Source organism: Scardinius erythrophthalmus, assembly GCF_964197995.2.
Source record: "Scardinius erythrophthalmus genome assembly, chromosome: 1".
NCBI lineage: Eukaryota > Metazoa > Chordata > Actinopteri > Cypriniformes > Leuciscidae > Scardinius > Scardinius erythrophthalmus.
The window spans coordinates 2052252-2065860 of record NC_138221.1 but is presented as its reverse complement, the minus strand read 5'-3'; the positions used below and the strand labels follow the sequence as shown (position 1 = coordinate 2065860).

The following is a 13609-nucleotide window of genomic DNA, read 5'->3' as shown; positions in this document are numbered from 1 at the left end:
ATTGTAGGGCTGTACTCAACCAAAGAAAATCTTGGTCGACTGAAGTCCTGAAACTTTTTACTAAAAATCGACTAAAATCGACTAAAAATGACGTTAGAAAAAAAAACCCTTAAATTAATCTATGCGCACTGTGCGCAGTACTTGGTAGCCTTGTTGTCCACCTAAATGAATTATAAATAAACATAAACAACTAGTAGGCTATTTGCAGAATATTAAACCGTTTTTGACCTAATTATTTTGCACTGAAATGAGTCTGACACACGAGTCTGTCGGCTCTCATTTCACCGTGCATGTCCTCGCACCAAGCGAGGCTGAACATGAGCTCAGCTTCGCAGCTGAGACACGAATAGACTATTAATTTAAAGCTTTTACTCTTAATAAACACAAAATGCACGTCCACTTTAATAAAAAAAGAATATTTATTAAACAAACCAGATCAAGAGCAGAAACGAAATAAAGTGCATAACTGAAATAAAGCATCCTAGGCTCAAAACTAACACAACCAACAGCACAGCGCAATTGCGCATTAGGCTCCAAATAAAAAATAAAAAAGTTATCACACTAAAACATTGAAATAGGCAAATTCTGATATGTTCATATAGCCTACTCAAAACAGACAGGGCAAGCTAACGCAGACAAGTGAGCTTACCACTTTTAGATTTGTTGTCGAGCTGTGGAAAACTGTTGCTTGCAAACTTTGCATTCGACCTTTTTCCTGTTATCAGTTTTAACAAAATGCTGCCACACTGTCGATTTCTTAGTTGTTGACATGTTAGAAGAGGACTGACTATTAAACGCTCTCACAATTAAATAAATAATTTTCAGCATCAAACCTTCTCCGCTCGACGCTCTCTCTTGGGTTGGGCTAATCCAAAAACGGTGAAAACAAAGGGGGTGTTTTGAAGACAGACTGTTACAGTGAAACAAGGGTACTCTGAAAACACCCCCATTAGCAGTTAGTGCTTTCCACCTGATAAAATGAGCGCGCCGCAGCGCGTGAAAACTGATGAAATAAACGCGGCAGAAAATCGACCAATCAGAATTTTGGTCGAACCAGAACGTATCGACCAATTAATCGACTAATCGACTAGGACAGTACAGCCCTACTACATTGGCTACCTATAAAGTTCCGTATTAATTATAAGGTATTGCTACTGACTTATAAAGCCCTAAACGGCTTAGCTCCAGTCTATTTAACGGATCTTCTATCACCCTATAATCCATCGCGCTCTTTAAGATCAATACATTCGAGGCTTTTGGTCATACCTAGGATATCCAGATCAACCAAAGGAGGGAGAGCATTTTCACATTTGGCTCCGATACTGTTCGTTGCTCGGATTCGCTCTCCCAGTTTAAAACTAGATTAAAGACGCATCTTTTCGGCCAGGCATTCATATAATATTGTTCAAACTACAATCCGGCCTCTAGTTCATAAATACCAGAGGAGAACTGGCCCCCGACTGAGCCTGGGTTCTCCATTAGTTTTTTTTTTCTCCATTAGGTCACCTGATGGAGTTTTAGGACACCATTAGGTCACTTGATGGCAGACATGGGGACTTGTGACTTGGTCTCGAGTCGACTCGAGTCGCTATTTTTATGACTTGTGACCTTACTTGACAAAAAATAAAATACTTGAGACTTGACTCGGACTTGGAAGTTAAAGACTCGGGACTTGATTTGAGACACGATGACTTGAATGACTTGAGTGTTAATCACATCATGTTTTCAGTTTGAATATAAAATATATAAATAATTTTTTTAAATAAAGTTGATTACCCAGCTGGAGCGCAGGCTGAGAATAGCGTTGTCATGACTGGATCACGACACTATCATCAGTCATGCCCTCTCGTACCTTACGCACACCACGCCCACTTAGATCAGATATCACATCAACATGTCAGCCGGAGGGGTACCGATGCGGAATGCGGAACATACTTCCGGGTTCTACAAAATGGGTATAACTACTTCCGGTCGTCAGCTACTGCGGTAAACACAGCGTAGGAATGGCGACCTTTTATAGCCGGTGTTTACAGGAGCTACCCATTCTATCCATTTCAGATGTACATCGTATTGCCAAACGGACGTCCAGAGCCCCGAGTACTTCGTTAGATAAAGGATTAAAGTTTTTACACCTCCTCATTTATTCATGATTATGAAGGTATGTAAGTTAGTATATGTAGCTTTTGCTAATGGCACCCGATGTACAGTTAGCTAACTATCAGTAAGTTAGTTTAGACTTGTATGCTATCAGTAGTTTAACCTTTTATATTTGCTGGCAGACGATTAAAACAATCAATGAAGACTGCATTTTTATTTTTTTTATAAAAAATTTTTTTCTGATACTTAAAGGGGGGGTGAATTGCTCCTTTTCACTCAATCTCCTGTTAATCTTGAGGACCTATAGAGTAGTATTGCATCCTTCATATCTCCAAAACGTCTTTAGTTTTATTATATTTATAATAGAAAGATAGGCTATACCGAGTCTTTCCGGAAAAAAACGAGCGGCTGGGGGCGGGCCGTGTGGGCGGTGTGCTATAGTGCTAACCGAGCTAACAACAACACAGAGAGACATTTGAATCAGTTTACTCACCGCATGCGACAGCGAACCTTTATAATTGTGACTGCTCGATCCTTTATTAGACGATCTGCAAATCCGTCGATATGGGCTTTGTTTATAAAACAATCATCGTCGAAATGCAGGGAACAAACAGTCTACACAACTCTGTTTATGCTCAGGAAAAATAAACTCCATGCACTGTTCCCTTAATGCTGGGTTCTTTGGGAATCTGTGCAGGGTTGCCTTGCCCTGGCAACCAAAAACCCACTTCTTTGGTGACATTGACTTCCCTAAAAGCCGAGCAGAGTGCTTTGAGGTAACGTACTGCTTTCGCTCTCTTCTCTCTCTGGTCTACGAGTGCGCGCGCGCCCGCGGAGAAGTGCCCTTAGGACCCATATAAGGAAATTCCGCCCTCTCTTACGTAAGACAGAGCCATACTCGAAAAAAACCCTCCGAAACTTGTGACAAACCGGAAGGAGTATTTTTGGAACAAAAATACTCCTTCAAACGTACAACTTAACTTTTGAAACTTTGTCCATGTTTAGCAATGGAATCCAACTCTTTAACAGTGTAAAAAACTCAGTATGCATGAAACAGCAATTCACCCCCCCTTTAAGCATTCGTGACATTTGAATTAAAACAGAAATAAGAATTGTATTCTAAAAAAGCGAAAAATAAGTTACCCCAGAGATCACCTACCGCTGCAGATGCGTACAGCAGTGAAAACCGGAAATGCTTATACCTGTTTTCCGGTTCAAACGTTGGGCGTTCCGCATAACCCCTATTATTCACAAGATGGCAAAAGACGAACACAGAGCTGCCAACTCTCACGCATTCACAGTGAGACTCACGCGGTTGACGCTTTTCACACGCTCTCACGCCACACATCCATTTTCTCACGCACAGAAAAATTGCGAAGCAAAGAGAACACGGATACCGACAGACTAGACAGAGCAGGTTAGTTATGATCTAAAAAAATCTCAGCTCTCAGATTCTGTCACTATTATTATGAAATTCAAACAAAAAATAGCGTTTTGGCGCTTGTAAATGTGACGCGACAGATCCCTAGCGGCACGTGAACCGATCATCTCTACAACCTAATAGTAAATAAACACGAATAAACACTGAAAGATACAGTGCAACTTACCGAAATGTATATTCCTCATACATAATATCGACCAATCAATCAAACAAATGGGTCAATAAAACAGCTGGAGAACAATTATGTCACATAACATTTAGGCTACCTCAGGAAAGCCATTTGATGACCATAACATGGGCTATAGCACATTAGTTGGCTAGAAAAAAAGAGCTATAGAGAGTTTTTTGCTAAATATGTGTACTATATTACTTATTTATTTTTATTTATATCCTTAAATAAAGTTGTTATTAATAAAAAAAACGCATTATATGTATTTGAGTTATTTTTAACCTTAAATAATACTGCCAGCTGATAGGGCTCTCTGTATGTTTACATTGAGAAAAATGAATGCCTACCTTGTGTAGCCTACCTAATATTTATCCACATGTGTCAATATTAAATCAAATCACAAGAATTGAATTGAACTGAAATAATAAAAAAGCATAGCTTACCAGAAATTGTACCATGTAACCATTGTAACATGTTGTCACTAAACCTAATAAAATTCAGTTTAGTTACTAAAATGTTTTCACAATCACAATACACTTATTGTGATGCAATAATTTTTTTTTACATCCCCCCAAACCCCCCTAAATCATTGTTTAGGTACATTAAACCATAAAGCTTTTTCATGTTAGGACTTATATATAAAGCCCATGAGAACCGTGGGGAGTCAACCCACAGCCGCTCCGCTGCCCTGCTCAAAATGTGAAACAGAAATGCTTAATGTCAGATAACGTCCATAATAATTTGACTTTTGGTTAGATTTTTTTACCCGTTTTCAGTGGTTATGAGAGAGAAATTTGGTAATCATTGTTTAGGCTACATTAAACCACGTCATGTCATATTGTCAACATGGTCCTTATGAAGCAGAATAGTGGGTCACATGTCTAATGCTTTTTTGAAAACTTAAGGCTTTCTTCTTGTCTTGTCTTTTCACTTTATTTAGATCAGATTCTGCAGGTAAAATTACAATAATAAGGTGACTTGACTTGGCCTACTACAGGACTTGACTTGACTTGACTTGACTTGACTTGACTTGACTTGACTTGACTTGACATAGCCTGTGACTTGACTTGACTTGCCCAAGAAAAAAATACTTGGGACTTACTTGAGACTTGAAGGTTAAGACTTGAGACTTACTTGAGACTTGCACATGTGTGACTTGGTCCCATCTCTGCTTGATGGAGTTTTTTCGGTTCCTTGCCACTGTTGCATTTGGCTTGCTCAGTTGGGGATATTTTGGGGATATTCAAGTTTATTCTATCAATCAATAAATTCCACTAGAAACAATTTAATTTAATTTAATACTGTGAAGCTGCTTTGATACAATCTGTATTGTGAAAAGCGCTATACAAATATACTTGATTTGATTTGATTTATTATGAATATAGGACTGACCTGAAGGAAGATGCTATATCTACTTTAAATGCAGGTACACTCACTTCTCATCTCTCACAATACTCTACAAGCTTATCAATGATCAATATCAATGAGAACATATGTTTGCGTTGCTAAGAGTGGTTGCTAGGGGTGTTGTGTAGTGATACATAGAACCATTGGGTGAAGTGGTCATAACCATGTTTATCGTGGATAAAACACTTGACCAATCAGAATCAAGGACTGGTATATATATATATATATATATATATATATATATATATATAGGCTATGTGTGTGTGTGTGTGTAAATGTGTATATATATATAACATTTTTTAATTAAAATGCATTAATTAATTAATAATGTTGCTATTTGGCAAGTGATTGTGGAGGGTGAGCTTTTGAAGTTCATTGCCGTCAAAATGAATCAATCAGAATCAAGGACTGGAACTAACCGTTTTATCCATCCATCCATCTTCTACCGCTTATCCGGGGCCGGGTCGCGGGGGCAGCAGTCTAAGCAGGGATGCCCAGACTTCCCTCTCCCTAGACACTTCCTCCAGCTCTTCCGGGGGGACACCGAGGCGTTCCCAGGCCAGCCGGGAGACATAGTCTCTCCAGCGTGTCCTAGGTCTTCCCCGGGGTCTCCTCCCGGTGGGACATGCCCGGAACACCTTCCCGGGAAGGCGTCCAGGAGGCATCCGGAAAAGATGCCCGAGCCACCTCAACTGACCCCTCTCGATGTGGACGAGCAGCGGCTCTACTCTGAGCTCCTCCCGAGTGACCGAGCTTCTCACCCTATCTCTAAGGGATCGCCCAGCCACCCTGCGGAGAAAGCTCATTTCGGCCGCTTGTATCCGGGATCTTGTCCTTTCGGTCATGACCCACAGCTCATGACCATAGGTGAGAGTAGGAACGTAGATTGACTGGTAAATCGAGAGCTTCGCCTTGCGGCTCAGCTCCTTCTTCACCACGACAGACCGGTACAGGGACCGCATTACTGCAGAAGTCCTAACAGGTCCTAGGCGACGGGTCAGACTAAGAGCGGTTCAACAACCCTTATGATGACAAAAAAAATGAGGACCGTGACGTCGCCCGGTATGGCGCAGCCCTAACCGTTTTATATATATATATATATATATATATATATATATATATATATATATATATATATATATATATATATATATATATATATTTATTTTATTTTTTTTTATTATTTTTTTTTTTTAATAAAAAATAAAGAAAGATGGCGACGGGTGTGGCGGTACGTGCTAGAGCTGCTGCTTGCCCTTGTAAAAAATCTTTGATTTTTATTAATACGACTTTGATTTTTAATGTGTACGACTACAATACGCTGCATCAAACATAAAGGCTCTCAGAAGGACATTAACCCTCTGGGGACCAAGCTGTTTTTGGGGTCGTTGAGATGTTCTGACATGCCTTGACATTTGTGCTTTTTTCAGTTATTTATAAACATGTTAATGGCTAAGGTGTAAATTCACTCTATATAGCACAAACAGGGCTACCATAATATGCGAGCAACGTGTATGCAGATGTTTGTATTTTTAAGAGAATAATGTTTATGCTTGGCTATCGGAAAAAATAAAAATGAAAGTTTCTGAATTAAGACAACAAAACACATATTAAATATGTGTCCACAAGACTTTTGACTAATGGATGTTCTCCCTTTGAGTTCTAGCTTCAAAATTATCAGAAAATAGTCTTGCTTTATCGTTCACAAAAAAAAATACATTGATTTAAATGGTGTAAAACAGGTTTTGCTTGCAAAGCCAATATGTGTGAAGGAGGAGTAGTTTACACATTAGATTACAGTGTCACACCCACTCTGCATAATGAGCCATTCACTCAGGTGTGACACTGACTGAGCCACAATGCAAGGACAAAAGATGTATTTAGACTTATATTGACCATTTAAGATTTCGCTTACATCTCTCTTGTAAATATGTTTTGCTATTTTATTAAAAATGTTACAATTACAACAATAATTACAATTTCAACAATATTTCAAGTGTACTCTTTCTTTGTAAAAAAAAAAAAAAAAAGATTGTAGGCCTACATTTTATCATATGTATTCATTAGTTTGAATATAGCCAACATTGGAACATCTAACATCTTAGTCTATGACTTTATTTTTGACAAAAATAGTATTATATATATATATATATATATATATATATATATATATATATATATATATATATATATATATATATAACGTTAGATATTTTATTTCAACATATTTCAGTCGATTTTTACTCATCTCAGTAGGCTATAGCAAAGCAGTTTATTCTTTCACACACAGACGCGCGATTCATATTTAGGCTAAACAGTCTTTACAAATATGTACCCTTCATTCATCTCACAGAAAGGCGAGTCATATTATAGAAATGCGATTCATCTTTTTGCGGTTTGCATAGGCCTACACTAACGTTATTCCATAACGTTATTCCGCACTTGAGAAAAGAAAACAGCCTACCTCACTCCTCAGCGGGATCTGCTCCTCATATCACAGACTGATCTCATGAAATGGCGTATGTATGACACGCCAATTCGTATTTCCATTTTGGCGTGTTATCAACACGCATAATCGCTTTTCAGCGTGTTTATCAACGCCGTTGATCTACGTTACATTACTGTATATAAATATATATGACCTACCCCAACCGCATCCCTAAACCTACCCATCACTCGGGTTAATACCATTTATGAGTGTTCCCCTACCATCCTAGGAAAAAAAATATTGCTCCCCAGATGTAGATATACATTTTCCTCCGTTTCGCTCGGACATTTAACGGCGCGTACACATACACGCGGAATCACTCGGACGTTTAACGGCGTACACATAGACGCGGAAAGCTCAAAATGCGTATAAATAACACGCCACTTGACTTGAAAGTGGCGTGTTATTTATACGCAAAGTCATGATGTCATGTTGCATATCAGGATATATTGCTCCTCATATCAGCACTGTTCTGAGGAATCTTTTCTCCATAAGGTTGGCTATATTATGCCTTACTCGATCGCGACACGCTTTTTTTACAGGTGATGTGGGCGTTTCACAGCTCTGAAATGGTTCTCAGAATTTGCGTTTGAATAGCACGCGCTCTCCGGGGAGTGGTCACATTACTGTGAATTAGCTCTTAATGAGCTCGACTGGAGTCGCTCTCTTTTTATACAGATTACAGAAGATGAGAATATTTGTTTTTTATATAAGTTACTTCATTTAAAAGATGCGATCTCAAGCTTTATGCCCGTGGGTCTGTTTGCCTGTTTGACTGAATTTTCGCGGAGTTATAGATCATTTTCGAACGCGTTTCAAATGGGAGTTTACTGACAGAGAGAAGGCAGAAATCGCATCATGTTAATTTTTCTTTATTTGTCAAAAAGCAAAACACTTTATTTTTATTGTGAGTATACAGAAAAAAAATAGAAACTGAACAGGATCGATTGATGTATTACACGAAAATGAAAGATCAAAATTAACAGAGCATTTAGTGTTTATTTTTCATTGCTAAAAAAAAAAACGAACAAAACGCGCCGGAACGTTTTTGGTCCCCAGAGGGTTAACAACCTTAAGGACTGTCTGAAGGTGCTTAATGAGTGCGGTGAAAACATTCCCAGGTTTGTATCACACTACCTGGATGAACTTCCACCTGTCGGATTTGGCAGCAATGGCCCTGGAAGCTCAGGCCAGTGTGAGCGAGAACTTGGGTAGCTCTACATGAGAACAGCAGCCGATAAACCGAAATAAATCACGCCGTTCTGTGGTGGATAAACTATTGGAGACATGTTGCTGGGCCAGCAGCCATATCACCCTGTAGCCCAAGACTGGTCTCCCACTGAAGCTAAGCAGGGCTGAGCCTGGTTAGTACCTGTATGGGAGACTCCTGGGAAAACCAGGTTGCTGCTGGAAGAGGTGTTAGTGAGGCCAGCAGGGGGTGCTCACCCTGTGGTCTGTGTGGATCCTAACACCCCAGTGTAGTGATGGGGACACTATACTGCCAAAAGAGCACCATCCTTCGGATGAGACGTAAAACCGAGGTCCTGACTCTCTGTGGTCACAAAAAATCCCAGGATGTCCTTCGAAAAAGAGTAGGGGTGTAACCCCGGCATCCTGGCCAAATTCGCCCCTTGGCCTCTGTCCATCATGGGCTTCTAATCATCCCCATATACTGATTGGCTTCATCACTCTGTCTCCTCTCCACCAGTAAGCTGGTGTGTGGTGGGCGTTCTGGCGCAATATGGCTGCCGTCGCATCATCCAGGTGGATGCTGCACATCGGTGGTGGTTGAGGAGATCCCCCCTCCCATGTAAATTGCTTTGAGTGCAGAGAAAATCACTATATAAATGTAATGAATTATTATTATTATTATGTGATGTACTGGGTGTTCAAGAGACTTTTTTTTAGCTTAGCAGGATTTGGAAAGACTGAACTCCCCACATAAAGACTTCTATGGGGCGGATGACTCTGCCACTAACTTGAGCGCTGGATTAGTTCATGGCAGAATACTTGGCGGCGTTGACGTACTATGGCACAACAAGTTTGATCAGACTGAATGCTTACTGGGCTATAGGAATTGAGTTCAGTTATGGTGGAAAAACATTCATCATCCTGAACATCTATACACCCCATGAGAGTTCCCAGAATGAAGATGAATATCTCAACAGGTTGGCCTGTGTCATTTATTCAAGATCAGGCTTCCACCTGCTTTTTTATTGTGGGTGATCAAGTAGGACTCTGTACAAGACCAAGATGAACAAAGCCAAGCCAGGTGTAAATGAATATGTGGAAGAGTTTCATGCGGAGGCTAGAAGGGCTTTTAAAGCTTGGGCTGAGTATAGACATAAACATGGTCCCTTATTTGAATATAAGAAACGGGCAAATGCACATTTTAAATATGCCCTACGTTTCATAAAGAGGAATGAAAACACAATGAGGTCTGAATCACTTGCAAGGAAACTGCAAAAAAATAATTCAAATGATTTCTGGAAAGAAGTCAAAAGAATGCATAATTGAAAACATCTTTGCCAACGCATATTGATGGTGTAAGCGGTCAAGAGGAAATTACTCAGTTATGGCAAGGCCATGCATGTGCTGTGGTGCTCTCGTATAAAGAGCTCAATATGTATATATTTAAACATTTCTGTCTTAAAATGTGTTAAAATAACATTTATTGGGGTTTCTTCAAAGGTAGCATGTTTTTTACAGTAACTGGGTGATGAACTGCCGTGAGGTGAACACGTTTTGGAGTTTAGTGGAGCAGACCGGCAGATCCTGGTTTTGACGCATGCTGCCTGAACCCGTTTGTTTTGCGAATAGCTTACTCTCATTTCAGGCAGGATCACGGTCCTCTTGAAGCCAGCACACACGAGTACGTTTACAATTGAGTTATGTCATTCATCACGTCTGAATCTAAAATAACATATAAACAGGACAGGACAGGCAGAAGAGCAGGAATGGGAATGACGTGAAGGAATTGCATCGGAAATAAGTCGTACCTGGCGTTTAAAACCCATACTGAACCGACGCATGTCTCCAGGGTCATAGTCTAAAGCAGTGAAGTGTTCGCCGCATATGACGGCTGACTTTGTCACAGAGGCAGCAGTAAAATCTGCCCGCTTCATAGCCACAAACCTCACCCAGGCACGAATCAGACGTTTTTTCTTGGGGAAACTTGCGGAGCCTCTGCCCTGTTTTTGATGTATTCGTACATCCCGCACAAACACAATAGTTAACCAATTTTGCTAGCTAGGTCTCCAGTATAACTGCTAGCCTACTTGCCGTTAGACTAACAGTAACTCTAGGCTTGGAGTCCCTCATATGACGTCACGCCCTGCCTAGTGGAAGGGAGGGGTAGTGCTTAAAACCACTATAAAAAGTACCAACTTTTCATATTATATTCAGCATTTTGGTATAAAAAACATACAAAACAATGGTGGGCGGCTCTTATCTTTGTTTAATAAGCACATTGCATTATCTCCGTGAAAAAATGTAACCTGCAATTTACACTTTAAGTTTCTAATTATGTTCATCTACTAAACAGTTAATTTTATGTTTAATTTAAAAGTGTGTGCAATGTTATTTATAAGTATCGTTTGTTTGCCATATGCTATATATAAGCACTAACATTTTTTTTCTTTTTTTTTCTTAGAACTGGGTGTGTTGACCAGTTTCGACAGTCGTCTTGCCAGATCTATCCAAAGAGGGTGTAACGTGTTGGCTGTTTTTTTTTTTTGTTTTTTTTTTGTTGTTTTTTGGTCTCTATAAGTTAATTCACTCACTAGTTCCTCTCATTGGGCTGGGCAATGTACACTTTTCTCTTAGACATTGATTTATCCTCTTAAAACTGTTATCATAATTTTAAACAATATACATTTACATTTACATTTATTCATTTAGCCGACGCTTTTATCCAAAGCGACTTACAATTGCTATATATGTCAGAGGTCGCACGCCTCGGGGTTAAGTGTCTTGCTCAGGGACACATTGGTGTCTCACAGTGGATTCGAACCCAGGTCTCTCACACCAAAGGCATGTGTCTTATCCATTGCGCCACCACCACCCACGATGCTGCAATATAATGCAGCATCATTTCAAAAATAAAGATTCTCATTATTTATTTTCCCAGATGCCATCCAAGGTGTATATGACTTTCTTCAACAGAATAGAAATGCATATATTTAATCTGTAATTCAATTCAAGCTTCCTACATGGATCCATACTATGCAAGAAAATGGGTTCCAGCATTGTGATTATTGTAAGAAACAAATCAACAAGTAAAACATTCTCTACTTTAAACTAGTGCTTCTGACCAGGGCTCTGATACCGTTTGAAATATCAGAATATTCATGTAAAGTTCATTCTTCTGTTTGCAATCAAAGCATCGTTTTCTACACACTTTAACATGCCAACATACTTGCGTTGCACAGCTACACAATGAATTTAGTGCAGACAGGAAGAGCTTTTTTGTTAAATCTTTATTTGTTTTGTTGACACCTATTGTTTTGCTACATAAGATATTAATTGATCAGGTTCATGCATTACTTTTGGACTTTCCAAATGATTGTCTTTCAGTTTCATGTTATGCATCTAAAGATTTTGAATTTCTTTCTAAAAATGTTTGTGTTTGCTGAAGAAAGGCAGTTGTGCACATCTGGGATTGTATCAGGGTAAAAGAATAATGAGAATTACATTTTTGGACAAATTCTTTAACCCTCTGGGAGTCACTAGTTATCTTTGTGGTCAAAAGTGACCGAAGAACACCAGAGAGTTAAAGGATTTGTGTTTGTTAAAGCAAGTGCTATTTTACTTTTTAACTTATTGTTTATTTATGCTGAGATTCAGTTTGGGTCAGTTTCAGACAATTTGTAAATGGCCATTTTTTGCTTGTGTTTTAATAAATAGAAGATGATGTACCATAATCTAGTTCTTCTTTATTTTCTCTACATCTTGTGAAAAATAGTTTGATTTGTCGGTATACATTATATACTACATAGACTAGAAATGATAATAATGTATTATGTTTTTTTTTTATGTATTGTAGAATTATTGCTGTGACCATTGCTGCAAGTACAATTTGAAACTGTATTGAAATGGTAGAATTATGGTAAATGGCTGGAACCACAGCTGCCAGTATTTTACTGTAAATATATGGGTGAATTTTTTACAGTGTATTAATAAATGAATCATAAAACACACCAGGATAAAAAGCAGAAGTTTTAAATCATAGTATTTTTCCTGACTTAAAGCAAACAACACACTCTCCAGAATAAACTATTAGTCTTTATCAGAGAGCTGTTCAAATCACTGACACACTCTTAATATGAAGATAATTCTTCATCATCAGATGTTTGAGTGACACTATGTCCAGTATCAGGAATAATACACTATGATCTGTGTGTATCAATACACAACTCTGAGATCAACACAACGTGAATGTGTGCAAGAATAAACTGAGCATGTTCAAATGAACTCTTTCCAGACTAATTCCACTAAATGTCTTTAGAGAAAATACAGATTTCTTTACCTGTGAGAAGTGAAGAGAGAATGATCAGTCCCAGCAGACACAGATCACACTTATCAGCCATTTTCTGTTTCTGTCAGTCTTCCTCTTCATTATATATAGTTACAGCTCCTCCTCTAAACATCAGCAGCTCCTCCTGTGGTTATTAACTTCCTCTCATCTGACCAACCAACCATCACTGCTGAAATAAACAAAGCCTAATGTTGCAGTGCATGATGGGAACCACCAATCAAAGCTCATCCATGTCTCACAAAATAATCATTATTGCTAATATAGCGTAATAAAAAATTAACATGTATCTAATATTTATCGAAATGAATCGATATTGAATCAAAATCGGATTCAAATCCATCATTCCTCTAAGCCGGCCAATATAAAGCCATTCTGCTGGAAAGTGGTTGTTAACGGAGAAGACCAGGAAGTGGTTTTATTGAAGGCTCTGCAGAACATCCCCGTTGATCAGGAGTATTTGACTGTGGGGTG

The 13609-nt window shown here is 38.9% G+C and overlaps 1 protein-coding gene across 2 annotated transcripts in view; it reads right to left on the bottom strand.

The window, feature by feature from the left end:
• LOC308690062 (uncharacterized protein) overlaps positions 1-13217 on the bottom strand; it is a 29463-nt gene extending 16246 nt beyond the window's left edge. For both annotated transcript variants that reach the window (XM_081364298.1, XM_081364299.1), the window contains exon 1: positions 13130-13217. In XM_081364298.1, the coding sequence (XP_081220424.1) occupies positions 13130-13190 (61 nt within the window). In that variant the 5' untranslated portion in view covers positions 13191-13217. The remainder of the gene's footprint in view (positions 1-13129) is intronic.
• Positions 13218-13609: the final 392 nt, after the last annotated feature.